Source organism: Embiotoca jacksoni, unplaced genomic scaffold, assembly GCF_022577435.1.
Source record: "Embiotoca jacksoni isolate LCO1_2020_lvr unplaced genomic scaffold, fEmbJac1.0.p SCAF_6, whole genome shotgun sequence".
NCBI classification, from domain to species: domain Eukaryota; kingdom Metazoa; phylum Chordata; class Actinopteri; family Embiotocidae; genus Embiotoca; species Embiotoca jacksoni.
In genome coordinates this window covers 14672776-14690105 of record NW_027185414.1, presented here as the reverse complement: position 1 = coordinate 14690105, position 17330 = coordinate 14672776, and the positions used below count along the sequence as shown (strand labels likewise).

Genomic DNA, 17330 nt, shown 5'->3' with positions numbered 1-17330 from the left:
TGTTTATCTGTCTGAACTCTCCCCTATATATGCTTTAGCGATAAGAAAAAAAAGTAAACAGACAGTGGGCCAAATTACCGTGCTGAGACATCACTGAAGTGGGCCATTGCAGAGTAAGCTTTTCAGTGCTAGAAGTGACATTTTAAAGAAGATTAACACCCGTAGAGCAGCTCAGGACGACAAAAACAAAAGCTGCCAAAAACTGTGAAGGCGGCGAGGGATTGGACCCACACATGGGAGACTTGTGACAAAGAGGAACTGAGCTGAATGCACGATCCAGAAGTTGATATTTGGTGGAGCTTTGCATATCAACCAGTCTCAAAACTCTTTGTAAATACAAAGCCTCGTCTGAACCATGAAGATGACGGGGACTATTCTTAAAGTGGACTACTCTCATTGCAGCACAGACACTGAACATTTAAAGAACATGATGCTGATACCACGACAAACAAGTACAACAGGTATGATGATGACAACTTCACCTCAATAACTTGCCTGAGGCTTGGTGAGTGCTATCAGCTGTCACTCCAAAAATGCACAAGTCATTTTTCTAGCAACTAATCTACTGGGCCACAACTAACAATTATTTTTTATTATTATTGATCAATTATACTGATTATTTTCTAAACTATCTGATTTAAATAATGTCCACCTGTGGCTCGCCACAATTTCAGTGCCAGTCTACAGTTCAAAATCCAACACGTTTCACAATGTAACAAAACAGAGCAAAACATGAAACCATTGCAAGTGAGAAGCTGGAAACTGGCTATTGTTTAGCATTCATGCTTAAGAAAAGTTTGTGGGACACATACATTATCAAAGTAGTCGCAAATTAATTTGATTAACAAAGTTTAACACAAAGTTCAGGTCTGCATCAGTTTACATTCTGATTAAATGTCCTTCATTATCTCACGCTAGGTCATCGCTCTAATTAGGCCTCTGTTGAACTGAAGCAGGCCCTTTCCTTCCCAGTTTAAATGAAAAAGATTTACCACAAGGCTGTTCTTCAAATCCAGATAACTGCAAAGCAAATGTATTCTAATCTCTTAATTCAATCGAACTGATCTTTGACCACAGAAAGCATTTTCCTTGTTAAATCATAATCCCTAGCTGCTTCATTTGCCGAAAGTAAGTGTGCAATTTACAGACATTTTAGCCCCAGGTCTGTGCAGTATGTGCATCGAAGCAGGAACACAACACCAAGAAGGCAGGTCAGTGCTATTTAAGAGACAATCCTGCAGAAGTCTGATACTGGCAAGATGCTGTTTAGAGCAACATGGAGGGAGGCCAAGTACCAAGTGTAAAATTAGTCAGAAGACAGAAGTGGACTTCGGTTCACCAGCGACCTCTAACTGCTTTAATTAAATGGGGAATTTCCTCTTCCTCTTGAGTAATAACTAGCAGTGCTCCTCAGAGGTACACTGCATTCACATAGAGGAGTGATATCTCTACGTATAACCCTGCTTATATTCTCATCACATTGCTCCTGACAGACCTGTGAAACAGTGTCCAGATGATTCTGAAGAGGCCACAAATTCATAATAAACACCTTTCTGCAATAGTTGTGCCCATGTTAAGGTTATTTTTTTCTCACATAGGTGGAATAAGATTCATTGTGTGCCTTTGTTCATGAAAAGGATCATGAATGATCATCTTTGTCACGGCGGCTGTCTGCTCTTTCCAAAGCTCATGTTCTTTCAGTTATGTGACCTGTCTCAGATGCTTGTGGGGCTTATTAGAGATATTTACTTATTCATTAGCAATCAAATATAAGGGTCATAAAGAATCCCACTCTCTTACGATGCTGATGTCTGAAACTAGTCTATCTGTTCTTTGGAAATGTTCACAGCACAGTATACTGTACTTTATCTGACTTCTGGGAATATTTTTTTATCATCTACCTTTTAATTGACAGATTCACCAGTGTCGGCATCCACCTCGTCACTATCACAGCCTGGTAGAAGTAGCACTCAGTGTTCCATATGTGCCGACAGAGCGACAGGTAAACATTATGGTGCATCCAGCTGTGACGGCTGCAAGGGCTTCTTCAGGAGGAGCATTCGCAACAATCACACTTACAACTGCAGGTGAGTTATATTACAAGGCGCTTTCAGACCAAACAGTTCAGGGTACTGTCACTAGGGAGTTCCCCGAGAACTACGTACCTTTAAGGACTTGTTCTCTGTTTGCACTAGCACCACCAATAGAAACGGTAGAATTATGTGAGCCATCCGGCAGTTGGCAACATCTCCTCTGCACGACATAAAACAGCAGCAGTCCATTCGTCCGTGTTTTGTTCAGGCTTTTACGGTTAACGATAAAGGAGTATTTTGGACTGTTTGAAGTGAGGTTGCATGGGGTATTTATCCCGAGTCGGTGTGTTAAATGTAGTAGATGGGGGTCGGCACGTCCCCAGTTTGCAGAAGCGTGCAGTTGCACTGAAACAGAAGATAAGCTGTGCACTGCTGTGGACAGTCAGCAACAACACATAGTTTAGCCACCAAAGAAAGCCCCACCTAAAAATAAATAAATCCCTATCTTTGTTTTAAGCGTACACCAATTAAGAATATTTTGCGGTCAGACAGCGTTTTCTGACAGTGAGCGGTTTTATCTGTCTCTTCAAAGCTACCAGTCCCTCTTGACTAAAACAGTAAGTTTACCTCAGAACAGGCACGTTGTTGGTCTACCACTGCATTGATCAGTTTGGTTGTTTGTGTTGTGACTAGTGTAACAAAATAAATGGAGACAGCAGTAGACCACCTACTCCCATGTTCTGTTAGGTTAAATTACTGTTTTTGTCAAGGGAGACTGATGGCTTTAAAAAAGAGCGATATAACGTTTCCAGTTGCCCCCTGGAAAAGGCTGTGACGGCAAGGTAAAGAAAGGAACCAATCACCGTCATTGCAGTTCCTCTTGTGTTGGGAAAGTAACTAACCTGAAGTAGGAGCTAAAAAAGCTCCCCAGAACAGAGTTTTAAGAACTATGATGGTTCTTCGTTCCTGCGGTGTTTTACAACCATGGAAAAGTTCCTCAGGTCTGGAAGCACCTCCAGATCCTCCTCAGTACAAGGTTGAGACTAGTCTAGGCATGGGAACAATAACACATATTTACTGACAGGATGAGGACTGAGTGAAGAGATATAGCTGTAGGGTCTGTTTACTTTCCCATGAGAGCAGCAGATTGAGCAATCATGCTTTGCATAAAACTGTCAAGTCTAAACTTGAACCGAGTGCAAAGTTAGACAATCAATTCCTAAACCTCAGAATATTCAACAAATGTTCAAGGGGAGCTTCACAAATTTTACTTATTATTTCTGCATGTAATAAAAGCTGTATAAACTATTTTGTGGCTCCAGTGGGAAATGAGAGAAGTCCCATAAATTGCCACAAGTTATGTCACTTGAGTCAGCGATTGTTGGATCAGAAGACTACAAATTTGAAAATGAAAATTGCTTTACTAGAAATTTAAATAAAGAGGTGTGTGAGAAACAAGGGAGCTGTCCAGACTTCTGCAGCCTGCTCCTCACCTCTGCTAGTGTCTAGCCATCCAAGGCTATATTAGCCGTTACTAGCATAACACACCTGAATCTCCGACCGAATTATCCAGTTGAATTATGAGTGATGTAGGCACCAAATTTCAAGAATGACAGAAGGATGGATGAAAAATGCGCGGAATAAAAATGACGATATCTCTGGTATTACAAGATCAAATTTAATTTTTTTTTTCAAATCGAGTTACACAATGTTCCAGAGGTGTATTGCCAAATCAGAGAATTTTCTTTACCAACTGCACAACTATCTTAAATAAAATGTACAGTAGATACATCTGTGCTTATACATAATAATAATAATTTTTCAGGTTCAACAGGCAATGTATTGTGGACAAGGACAAAAGGAACCATTGTCGGTACTGCAGACTACGAAAATGTTTCAAAGCTGGAATGCGGAAAGAAGGTCAGAGCAAATATTTCCTATTTCTATTTAATAGTTTCTCTTCGGTGTTTATTTTCAAAATTAAAAAAAATTATTCAACCACTTGAATAAATATTTTAGAAAATATTGAAAGCTTCAAATTTTGCTTTTTGCTACTTGTATTTTTAAAAATGTCATAACTACTTCTCAGAAGAAAACGAGGGGATGAATGAAAGAAACATTTTTCTTTTAAGCGAAACAATGAGTACATCAATTTTTATTTCCATTTTATGTGGTTATGTACACTGTCTACACAGTTGGCCATATCTTTCATTGAGTCCCACAGAGAAGCAGGGAGAAAGAGATGCAATCAGAAGAGCTTAGTATCCACACATGAATAATTAACATACCTGAGCATAGGCAAATGTTTGCGCTACATTTTTCTGGAAAGAAGTTGCTCACCAGCCCCTGAAGGGAAGGCCAGGGGTACAAATTTAAAGGTTTACTGCACTAATTTGCCTAATTACATGCTGTAATATCACTTTCAAATTAGTAAAGCATTAAACAAGACTCCAGCATCTGGTCATTTCATACTTGACCTCTGAGCACTCGCCCTCTAAATGTTTACTCCGAAAACAGACTTAACTGATGTTCCACAGAGGATTCATTTGTGACATTGTCATGCAGAACCATGTCAGTGAAGCACAGACAGATCCTGCTGCTCCTTCTCCTCCTCTATTTTGATTAATGTGCTCCTGATTGGTGGCTGAGAGGACGCCTCTGATGACTGATTGCTCCGACACTCGATCGTGTTGTCTGACTTTGTAGACCCATATTGGAATTAGTCCGAGGCCAGATTGCTTTGTTTAAAATAACTCTTGCAAACGGGTTATCAACATGGGATGACGACATCTCTCAAACATAATCAACACAAGCAGGCATCCACATGTACTTTCACTGCCAGAGGCAAATATAAGAAGTTGTCAAATCAAAATATATCAAAACAAGACAAGTCTAAACAACTGGATTAAAACATTCCTTTCAAAAACTTTGGTTATTTATACCACATATGTCAGAGTGTATCAAATATTTTTCAATATTTCATATCTTCAGTAGCACTTTTTTTTTTATCAGGGATAAAACCTTATTTCATTTCAGAAATGTGACATCTAATCAAACAAAACTGATTTACATCCTGAAAAAGATACAATGAAATATGCAAAGAGAAAGATTTCTGGGGACTCCTGTAAAATAAAATATTTGTATACAATTTCTGCCATATTTCCTAAGTAGGCACATTTGGCATGGCTAATACTGGCATGAACAGCAAGCTCAATGTTACGGAGTACAGAGAGACTTTGTGGAGGCAAAGAGTGGGTTGTTTCTTTCAGAACGGGTTTGCTGCCGTGGTGAGTAAAAAGAAAAAATAGCAGAGGGCTGGACTGATGTCTGGAGAAGCCAAGAAAATTCTCTGATGGTTCTTTCCTCTCTTTAACCTCCAGCTATTCAGAATGAGAAAGACTGCATCAACACTCACCGAGCCAAGGGACAGACAGTAGGCACTCTGTGCATCAGTGTGCTGCTGCGGGCAGAGGCCAGTGTGCAACAGGTAACAAGCTGCTGCTGAACATCTCCAATACAAAGTTCTGTGAGTGAAATCGACACTTCTCATATGTGCCAGCCAAACGAATCCTTCTCTGTTTCTCAAAATCGAGGTCAGAGATGGAAATGACAGACTCCTTGTAGGCTGAATTCAGTTACTCCTTAGAAATGACAAAATTGCTGATGGGCCTCATCTAATTATGGCCCATTTAATGGACTAGTAATTCTTGGATTGTGCCCTGTTATTTTAAAATATATAATACAATGCATGTCCTGACATGTAAAAGGAAGGCACAACAATAAATAAAAGAGCTACAACAGTATATGCTGCGGGAGAGTGTTTTCAAATGGGTGTCGTAGGCCCTCCATCCCGGACTGTTTACAACTAATCTATAAAGAAAAAATAATAATGAAACACATTTAAAAAAAAAAAAAAAAAAAACAATCCTCTACTTGTCTCGTCTTCCTTTAACTTTCACAGCTCTCCAAGTGTCAAAGCACTCATACACCTAGCAGCATCATCACCTTCCTCATCCCCCATTTATCTCCCTCGCCACATACACACTTTATCCAAAGGTTCATTTCCACGTAGCCGCAACACCTGAGCTCACTGTGAACTCGCATTACACTTTGTTGCTCTCAGTTCCCAGCGCTGCTCTCACCTCGGAGTCATGACATCAACACCAAGAAGACAGCCTGCGTGGGAGACGTGTTTGAGTCCATGAAGCAGCAACTCCTCCTGCTGGTAGAATGGGCCAAACACATCCCAGAGTTTTGCAGCCTCCCGATAGAAGACAGGGTATGATGAACGGGACTGAATACCTTGAAAACCTTTCATACTAAACAGCTACGTTGATGCTTTGGATAACAATCAGTTTGCAGCTGTGTATAACATCGAAGCCTCTTTATGTCTGTTAACAGATAACGCTGCTACGAACCCACTCTGCAGAACATCTTATTCTCGGGGCAGCGAGACGCTCACTACCTTACAACAATCTCATTCTTCTAGGTAGGGAAAATAAAACTGCTTTTGTTTATTTCAAGTGTCTCTGCAGTAATCTTCACACTAAACAACTTGCATATGAATGCAAAAATGTTTATGTTTATTGAGCAGGTAATGACTTTGTGATCCCCCTGAGTGGTGCCGAGGTAGAGGTGACCAGAGTGGCCTTCAGAACACACGAGGAGCTGGTTAAACCTCTCCGAGAGCTGGACATCACAGACAAAGAGTTCGCCTGCCTCAGAACGGTCGTCTTCTTTGCCCCAGGTCAGTGCAGCCACGCCGTGAGAGGGGGATTGTTGCCTGTCATTTCTGATCTGCTACTTCCCCTCATCTTTTGTACTAGACAAAGAATAACTTTTTTTGATGTTCTCTCTTGGATCTGTTTATTATTTTTCATCTGTAGTTTAGTCTGAGGGGTCTGGCTTAGGTGTGATTCAGGGAGATTTTCAGGATGTGATTAAATTCTTGGCAGTCGGGCAGAGGTAGCTGCCCGCTCAACTTAATGGCCCAGTTACCCGGGGCAATTGCAGTAGAGGCAGACTGGGGGACAAAAGGACCAGAGGACTGAACTGGCAAACTGATTCTACTCTGCCCAGCAAAGAAAACTACCATAACCTCAGCTCCAGATTATCACAAAACTTGCTGTGTAAGTCATCCCCTTACACAGCTTTTACTTTACTCTTACTGCATAAAATACTTTTTCTAAGTATCTTGCCAATTATGCTCTCCACTGTGAGAAAATCGGTCTACACATAAATAATCCTATCTGTCAGACACAATGTATCTGACATGGTCAATGCATTGTTCCCTTATGGTGCAACAAGCCAGTTTACGACATATGTTACAAAGAAGACATGGAGAAGAAGTTCTCCGTGGAGAAAGGGGAACTGTTCTGACGGCTTTGCTCGGGCTTGCCCCTGAGGCTGTGCTAACTTGGGACAGTCACCCGGCCAAGCTGGCCTCCCAGCTGCTCGGGAACCGTCGGGGAAAAAGTAGGAGCGACGCTGGTTTGTCTCACACCAGCTTCCTAGTGCTGGCTCTCTATAGCGGCTGATGGTAGGGGTTTTCATGCGCCTCAACTTCATCATGGCCAATAAACTACGCTAATAACGTGAGCACTTTTCAATAAAGGAGGCAGAGGAAAAACTAAACATAAGATATACGGAGCAGGAGAGAGAGAAGCCATCGCTAACTGCAAGGCTAAAGTCACTAGCCGATCTAAACGGCTTGAAAACAACTGGGATTAGTGAGAAAGTCGCTAAAACAAGGCGAGAGCTGTGAGTGCTTGAGCAGAACTAGATTAAGTTGAAATGTACTGCTGCTGTAATTAACTGCTGAAGAATATATAGTAAACTAACTGGATTGAGAGAGCAGCAAAACCACTACCAATACCACAGAAACACCAGCAAGCAGAAATGAGACGATGCATGTCAGTCCGTTATTGATGCTTAGAACAACTGAAGGAGCATTTTCAGAAATATGCCATTTTTCATTTATATCGTGTATTTTTATAAATATATATATTATATATATATATATATATATATATATATAAATTTCTTTTTCTACATGTTTTGCAGTAGTTATTATGAAACCGAGAAGGAAACCTTTTTGTATTTTATTTTGATCACTTTGTAGAAAATACCGAGATATATATTGTGCTTTGCCATTCAGCCGAAAAATACTTAGATGTGATTTTTGGTCCATACATTTATATATTGCAAAGTGTTCATCTCTTGTATTAAAGAGTTATATCTTATTATATTAAGTAAAACTTAGTATTGCTGCCTTCACCAAAAATAGTCCAACAACATAATAAAATGATAAATTATATACCTACTTTTTGGTCTTGAAATATAATACACTACAATCAAACCTTATCTCTTTATCAATATTATTATTAATTATCAAATCATATTCTTACATATCTTACCAACATGGATAACGTCCAACCCTTCTTTCACTCATTATTAATGTTAACAACTGACTGATAGCATTCATTGGCTTTTGTTTTGAGTGCACTCCCTTTGCTTGTAATTACAATATGGCATCTTACCTTTGTTTGGCAGACTGTCTTGGGCTGCAGAGTCGTCAGGTGGTTCGACATCTGCGTTTCCAGGCCCATCTTCTACTAGAGGAGGCGATCTGTGCGCAGCGGGGAAGGTTTGGGGAGCTCCTGCTGATCCTGCCTCCCCTGCAGAGTGTGGCCTGGCAGATGGTAGAGACGCTCCACTTGGCACAGCTGCTGGGTGAAGCCAGACTGGACAGCCTGCTGCAGGAGATGCTGCTGGGGGAGGGAACCGAATCAGGATTATGTACAGGTAGAAACCGCTGCAGTACCAAGTTACCAGAAATTTGCAAGAAGGCTTAAATTACACTTTGACCTATGTGGCACAGAAGTGAGCTTGTTCTAGCATCATAATCGTAACATATCCGGTATGTAGTTGTATATTCACACCGAGCTCGGCTACAGCTTTGCCAATGAACTGTAACTATGTCTTATACTGGAAGTGCTTCAAAGCCGATTAAATCGTTATACCTACACCACAGTTTTCAGCAACCTTGCAAGTGAAAGTCAAATGTTTAAACCTTGTTTAAAACACCACATGAACAATGTGGTGTTTTGGTACAATACATGGGCAAAATAAGCAGTCCGTACTGTTGCGGAGTGCCTTCACTTTGCATGTAGTGACCGTCACACGGTCTAAAAACATGGATTCAGCCAGCCAGGGTTTCATAAGTCATAAACCTGAGGAGCCAATCCCGCCAATTTGCCAGCAGTTGGAATCTCAGTTAATGTCTTTTATTAAAAACATGCAGATCGTTTGTAGTTATTTCATTGGGTGATTTCACACCTGCTTTATTTGATCCAGACCTTCAGACTTCCTAGTTTAGTCCGAACTAAAAAATACCAGGTGTGAAAGGTGACTTGGATCACGGTCTCCACTAAGGGACCAAAACCTGGTCCAACCAAAAGAGGATCAAACTGAACCATGGTTCGTTTCGTTTGCGGTGTAAAATAACTTTTTGGATGGTTCAGACTTTCTGACCAATTATAGGAAATTGCCTGTTATTGAGCAGAGCTGCGTTCAGTTTAAGCAAGAGGAGAAAAAGAAAACACACTTACCAGAGATTCATCAAAACACGTCATATCCAGGTCCTCCGTTAGCTTCCTTGTGAACAGCAAAATACCGAAACACTGCACCTCCGTCTTAATAAGTTTAACATGTTTAACAGTGTTTGTTTTCTACTTCCGCGTTTGTCTCTCCCTCTTTTTTTTTTTTTTTTTTTTTTCGCCTTTGACCTCTTCCAGACCATTTTAGCGTCCACTGCAGTGTTTCTTAAAGGCTGCAGCATTAAACCTTCAGTTGACCGTTTACTGATGGACCTGCTGGGGCCTCTCAGTTTGCGTGTTCCCCCCAGATGTTCTCCCAGAGACATGCGCGTTAGGTTAATTAGTGATTCGGACTTGGCAGCAGGTGTGCAGGTGTGTGCAGGTGAGCATCTCTGGCTTTCTCTGTCGGCCTGTTTGGCTGGCGACCTGTTCGATAGTACCCGCCTTCGGCCAAAGTCAGCTTGGTATTGGCTCCAGCCCCCCACGTGATCAGTGGAAGGCGGAAGTATTCTTTACTTAAATAAAAGTACCAGTACAACTATGTAAAAAAAAATATTTAAAAAAAAAATACGCCATTGTAAGTAGCCTAATAGTCTTACATGAAAAATCCTACTTAAGTAAAAGTGCGTAAGTTGTAGCATCAAAATGTTGGTAAAGTATTAAAAGAACTGGTTTGGTTCTTCTGACTGATTGCACCGATACCAAATGAATATGAGGGGTAGTCAGATGATGATTGGAAGGGGAAAGAAGACTCAACTCAGTTCAATTTCAGTTTTTGGACTTTTTCTCTAATCTTTAGTTTTTGGTGAGATATCGGATCATTTGAACATTTATTAAGATGAAACCACGGGAGAAGTTTAGAGGGAAAAATCCCTTTTTGGTGGAGCTGTTAACAACTCATAGACACGCTGCTGTTTGTAAGACGCCAGAAGCAAAACGGTTGGAAACCACTGCTTTCATCTTTAACAATGTGTTTTATTTTAAAAGCTTGTTATATTATCCATTGTGTCAAATCTTCATCTGAAAAGTGGTTAAAGCTCTTTAGTAGGTGTGGTGTAGTAAAAAGTACAATATTCTCCTCCGAAATGTGGAGTAAAAGTAATATAGTAGCATCAAATGGAAATTCTTTAGGATAAAGAGGGTATGGCTATAGTAAATGGATGGATGTTGACTGTTGGATTTATGAGACTTACAGGACTTTCTATGTTTACGTCATTCATCAGCTCTCACTCTCAATGTGTTCCAGTTTCTACTCTTCCTCCAGGCGATGACCTGAGTCAAGACCAGCAAAGTGACCTCAGAGCTTCACCTCCGAACTTCACCTTTTTGATCGCTCAGGTTTAAACTTCTGAGTATCCACAGATCACCCCATCACAACACTTTTCAACTGGTGTCTTTTGTAAAACAGTGTATATTTTAGCAATCTTAACTTTTTAATGAGTAACTGTCTCAATAGTTTTATTTGTATATCCATAAAAAGGTTCTTATTACGTCCACTGTTCTATCATCAAAATAAGAACTAATAATAATAATAATAATAATAAGTATTTAGTAGGTGTCACCTGACATTTGTTTTCAGGAAATTGAAATGGATTGACAGACACTGAACCCTCATGTGTTAAATGCCACAGCTGATGCTTGTCTGTCTCACAAAGCTCTTGAAAGTGGCTTTCCTGCTGCCCACACAGACTGGCACTGAGGTGAACAGACATGGAGAAGATGCCAGTGTGCCCACGACATACCAGAAGCACCAAGAAACACCTCAGGAAGCAGCAAACTAGGAGTAGAGGGGTGTTATGAGTGTGAGCCAGTGTACACATATACACACCCAGGCACATATGGTATATACTGTATATTTATAGCTACTCACAACTATGAAACAAATGTTTTGTTTTCTTGAACCCTCAAAAGCGATGTTACAGTCATGCTTTATTTAATTGTGCAGCTTTTATCTGATATTTGTAATTTGTCTGAGATAGGACATTAATAAAATGTTTGATTTTATTTTATACAGGCCCACATGAATTGTTTTCTATCCATTCATGGATGGTTGGATGGACAAATAACAGTGAGCGCATTGCAAAGATGTAGAGTGACAAAAAGAAACAAATCTAGAAAGAGTACAAACAAAAGCTGCTGACATATGCAGATAGTATAACATGGCACTGAGGTAAAACTAAGCATAAATCACTCTTTGATGACACATTACAGAAAGTCTGAATTGTACTTAAAGCTACATTGCAACTCCCAGTGTTAGACAGCAGAGGGCACAAAAAGCCTGTTCTGAGACACAAATTGGGTGTCGTTGTAAGGCGAGCTTTGCACTGAAAATAAAAACCTTCCCTCATGTGGTCAAAAATCTGTCATTCAAACAGCACCGCCAAGTGAACTTTATAATCCCATGGGTCAGCCCATCAGAAAAGAAGTAAAAAATTTAAAAAAAACAGATCAAAGTGAATGTTGGATAGCATTTTTGGAGCTTTTGCAAAGGAGATTCAAATAAAATCAATCAACATCATCTCACACCTGCAGCAGTTTCAACAAGAACACTTGATGTTATTATTGTAATGTTGTGATGTGATGATGGATGAGGGATCTCAGCAGCACAGAAGCTGAGAGGTCACAGAAACATCAAATCCTTTTTCCTCTTTCTAGCTGTTTGTTTTCATATCTTAATAACTGAATCCCTACAAAAACAGAACCTTCTAAAGATTGAGAACACAGGCTTTCCCAAAAACTACTGACGCACCACAGAAATTAGGTTACCTAAACAGTGATGTGTTTTCTTTCCATTTGAGACTGTCTGTGACACTGACTAATCAGTGGAGGAATCCCCGATGTTGAAATAAGTTATATAAAACATTATATAATCTCTTAAAGCTATGTGGTTCAACGTAACTAGACTTCTTCTGCACAGACATTGGACATCTTCTGAAAGTTTACATTGCCCTGACAGCATGTGCTTGGCTTGCACTCTTATTAGCCACACACGGTACATATATATAGATATATATCTATATATATAGAGATATATACGGCTCATATACAACAGTCACACTTACTGCTGTAGCAATGGGACAGTGGAGGACAGCATGTAGTAGATCTGGTGACCTGGCTGAATTGGACAGCTATGGTCATTTTAAAGTAAATATACACCTAAAATTATGAACATATTTCCTGGGACAACAGTTCACTCTCTCACACACAAAACAAACAAACAAACAAACATATTTTGACTTGTCAGTATGTATTTATTTAAATATTCTGCCTACGATTGTTTTGGCCTCTTTACATGTTCTCTGGTTTACTCATACAATAAAATAACATGAAATTCAGAGAGAGAGTTTATATAACCCAAATGGCAGGTACTGTAAAAACATGCCGTGCCCCTAATTTACCCTTACAGTACTTCTCTTGTCACATGATCAGTGAATGCTAATTTCCAAACCACGGATTATGATGAATAAATGTTGTAACAATAAACAAGAACCACACAGGGAAAAGTAAATTCACAATGGGCCAACAAATTGATCAATTAAAACTGACCCTTTTCTGGCTTAAATTAATCCATTTTTCCACCACTTTATTTGTTTGGCATAAAACATTATAATGTTTTATGTGTTGCGTATGTAACAATTAATTCAAGGTTATTTTCTACTAAATGGTTGACATATGATGCTGACTAATGAAGAAAAGCTACTCAGCTACAAAGTTATAGAGATTGTCTAGCTGCATCCTCCTCTGCTGCCATTAACTAATACGATATACAACCGTTAAACCGTATTGCTGTGTGCTACAAAAATTTCGCTTCATAAAAAAAAAAACAATGAACCTAACCCTGTAGAAATTTAGATTTTCAACTTGTCCGTTTCGCTGAGATTTGTCTGCGTTGACCTGAATCCACTATCAGCAGGAGTGGCAGGACTGAGAGGTAAATTATTTTATCCTGCAGGAGGAAACTTGGAAACAAAAATATGACTGGAAAAGTGCACAAATGGGCATTCCTTCTGTAAACGCTCCATGAAATCACTCTTTTTCACACCACAAAAAGTACAGCATGAAATGACATCTCAAGCCAGACCAAGGTTTCCTTTTTTAAGAGATACTGTATATGCCAATAAGACTACCTCACTGCATGTAGTATAAATAGATACATAAACACAGGTTCAACTTCAGACCGATCCTGACAATGTATTCATTTTGACAGGCAGGTTAGGGAGTTTAATTACTCGATCCTATCTATCGGAATCTGTCAAATATTTGGTATTGAATTGTTAATGATGGGAAAAGGTTTGGTTTTGAACAAATATTTTAAAAAAATTTGGCATCATGTCAAAGATGTTAATGCAACCAGCTCACGAAACATTCCTCAGATCACGAGAGAACGTGCTTTCTCACCCAGCACTCAAACACTTAATTAGGCGTTTAAACAGGAACATGAGATAACTGAAAATGGGGTCCTTGTAATACTCAGGTTTCACTGTTTGTCGCTGTTCGGAGGTTCAACACTGGCACTGCTGTGATGTCAGTTTCCTTCCCAAGGGCCTCCTGTGAGGCAGTCTATTGATCTGTCAAGCTCAGCAGAGATCACAGCGATCTGTGTTAAAAGCTGAACACTGCACCCCAGCTGTCAATGTCCTCATCCACATCCAGAGTGGAGGGAGTCCAGAGGCTAATGTTGTTCTTTTACACAACAACATGCAAACGCTTTATCTTAGTTTCTCTTTCTGCATCACAGAGCAGCTGTGTGTTGTGTTCCAGTCGGGAGACTGCCAAGTATCTTGCAGCTTTTTGGATTTCTGCTGGAGTATAAATATTGTCTGGCCACAGACCTCCTTGATTGTCTCTACTGAAGGGCATGAAGAGCTTAACTATGCCACAGTGTTATTTGATTATACTAGTGTGGAAAGGCAGTGGGGAAAGAGTGGGGAAACACTGACATCATCAAATCAAAGCTTGTTAAAATCAAATTATCATTTGTCCAAGTTTCAAAAATCAAATTAAAGCCGATAATGTGCACCACATGAATCAAGAGGACAGTACACAGTATACGGAGTACTGATTAACCATCTTTCCAAACATACTGTTAATAAAACAGAATAAAGAATATGAGACTGTTGTGCTCCCTCACATCTTTAAAACAGTATTGTGACGACACACGCCCACAGCTTACAAAACCAATTAAAATATTTTACAGACATTAGTTGAGTACAACTTGTTGCTATTCTCAAAAGTTTAAAACGCTGCACAGCAAAGCTGTAAAACTTACTTTCCACCTCGTGGTTGATTTTCCTTTTTAAGAACTATATTAAATCCTGAAAATCACATGGCATGTTGAAATTGGTCTGGTAAGTCAACAGGGATATTCAGTATTTTTTCAAGTGGAAACATTTTTGCTTTCGTTATATTTGTGAAAAAAAACAAAAGAAGTGAGAAATAGCCCTTTTGGCTAATTTTCATCGGTTGTCCCTGGCTAATTCTTAAAATGGCTAAACAATTTCAATCTAAATAGTAAAGTTTAGATCAATATACGTAATGTAGAGACCATAAAGGGAGGAAGAAGAGACTGAACCGATTAAAGAGAAGGTTTCAGTATAGGACTGAAACCGTTATAGGTCCAGTATGAGTTAGATGAGTTTTGTTCATGTTCTTGTCTCGTGCCCACAAAGGCAGATGATATATTGAACATCTACCGCTGCCCGATATTTTAATTTCCTTTCCGCTGTTGAACTGATGTGTCATTGCCTTATTTGAAATGTACACCGGAGTGCTTATTTTGCAGCAGGGCTTCAGAGCTTTTTACTATTTCTGATGCAAGCAAATCAACTGTGCTACAACTAACATTACCTTTCACATGATCTTCTAAATCGTAATGAAGTTTGCATCATCAAGAATCATCATCCAATAATAAATACTTCTGTTTGCTGATAAGTCTTTCTATCCGGTCAGGCCAGTGAAGTCCGCCATCCAGATGTTTTCATGCCCTCTCAGGTAGCAGAGACAGACAGCAGTCTTCTTTGTGTTATGAATTTATAACTAGAAACCGCTCCACCTAAATATAGCTGTGCAGAGAGCTGCTCTCGCCGTGTTATAAATTTGAACCAGGGGATCCTGTAAGGAGAGGTAGCACTTCAAGTTTAAACTTGTATGTTCAACTATGGGCAAAAGAGTTGAGTTATTCTAAAAGAAAAAGACTCTTTGGAAAAGAAGTTGCTTTTTAAAGTACAAGTAATTGCGTCTGTGGCAGAAAAATTGGGCAAGATAAGATCTGCTGTCAACCTTCACAAATGTGAAAATGTAGTTATTTCTTTACTCTTTGTTGCTGAAAGTACATCCAAACAAAAGAAAGGTGCATTCAACCCTGGAGTCAGTCCATATTGTTTGCAGGCTTGTAGACTTATCCAGAACAAAAAGACTGTCTGTTTCAAGAACTCTGAAATGTACTGTTCTATCCAATAAACTTTATACCACTTAACTGATGGAGACAGACTAAAACTGGGATGTTACTACAGTACATCACTCATAGATCAGGGAACTATAAAGTGTAACTTTAAAGTGATTCTCTCTAAAGCCACACAAGCTCTGTGGTCCAAATACAATTTATAAATAGGCATCAAAGCTCCATGAATATACTATCTCAGCAAACTTTCAAACACCCTTTCATGTGATTCCTGGGTTTGTGCTTTTGGTGTATAAAGTTTCACAGGGTTCTTGTAAGTGCATAAGACATGCCAGTCTACATCTTACAATAAAACAGACAAAAGGAACATGGACTTTCTGTTCCAGTGACACCACACTACAAGGGGCGATCAAAAAGTTCCAAGACTGTTCCTGTTGTACTTGAAGAGAGTGCAGCACCGTGACATGCAAGGAGCGACTCATGACCCTCATGAGTAAGCGTTTCAAGTTACGTTGTTTGATCAACATCAACACCTGTGTAACACACTTTTTAAGTGACCGCTAGTCCATACGCATTTGTAATTTCGCCATAGACATGAAACTTAAGCAGAGAGCACACATCAAATTTGGCAAATATTTGCAGAACAGAAACAAGTCGCAGGCAGTCAAATCTAGTGAGTAGGGGTGGTAGGGAGTTACGATTGTGTTGTTGTGGGTACCTGGTTGTGTTCCTGACATCGTGCGGCTTCTTCAGTCTTGAACAGTGATGTTTTTCTCCTTCTGAAAGGTGAAGACTGCTCATAATACTTCTCCGGGCTCATTGCTTCAAGGCTGTGGATTTTCTGAAGCATTTTAAGGGTCTTTGTTGCCAATTTTCCCAAGTTTGACATTAAATTTGACGTATATATGGAACACGGGTGCTGGTGTTAATCAAGCGACGTAACTTACAATACTTACTCCCGAAGATTATAGAATCCCCCTGCTCCGTGCACGTCACCATGCTGCGCATGCATTCTTGGACCCTATTGATTGCCCCTCATCCTTCTGGTTTGAAGAGAGATGACAAGTCTGTAATATCATTACTATTAGAAGTTGTAGAGTTTAGGCCACAACATGTTTTACATGAAGCTATATTTATGTTGCTGTGATAACCCAAGAAAAGATCATTTTACATAACCTCTCATGGCAAAGGTCCTGATCTAATCTTCCTGACCCATGACCTTCTAGATTGTCACCTAAGGCTAAATGTTAAATAATAACATGATGGAGTCTCAGTTTTGGCCTTCTGGCTGAGAAAATC

General features: G+C 39.7%; 1 protein-coding gene across 1 annotated transcript; it reads left to right on the top strand.

Annotated features, from left to right (window-relative positions):
* Positions 1-355: 355 nt before the first annotated feature.
* Positions 356-11563, top strand: hnf4b (hepatic nuclear factor 4, beta). Its single transcript, XM_069173916.1, has 9 exons — positions 356-461; positions 1916-2087; positions 3859-3953; positions 5414-5520; positions 6157-6312; positions 6435-6522; positions 6628-6780; positions 8586-8837; positions 10878-11563. Exons 1-9 carry the CDS (start codon positions 356-358, stop codon positions 10973-10975), a joined length of 1227 nt encoding a protein of 408 aa, XP_069030017.1. The 3' UTR covers positions 10976-11563.
* Positions 11564-17330: the final 5767 nt, after the last annotated feature.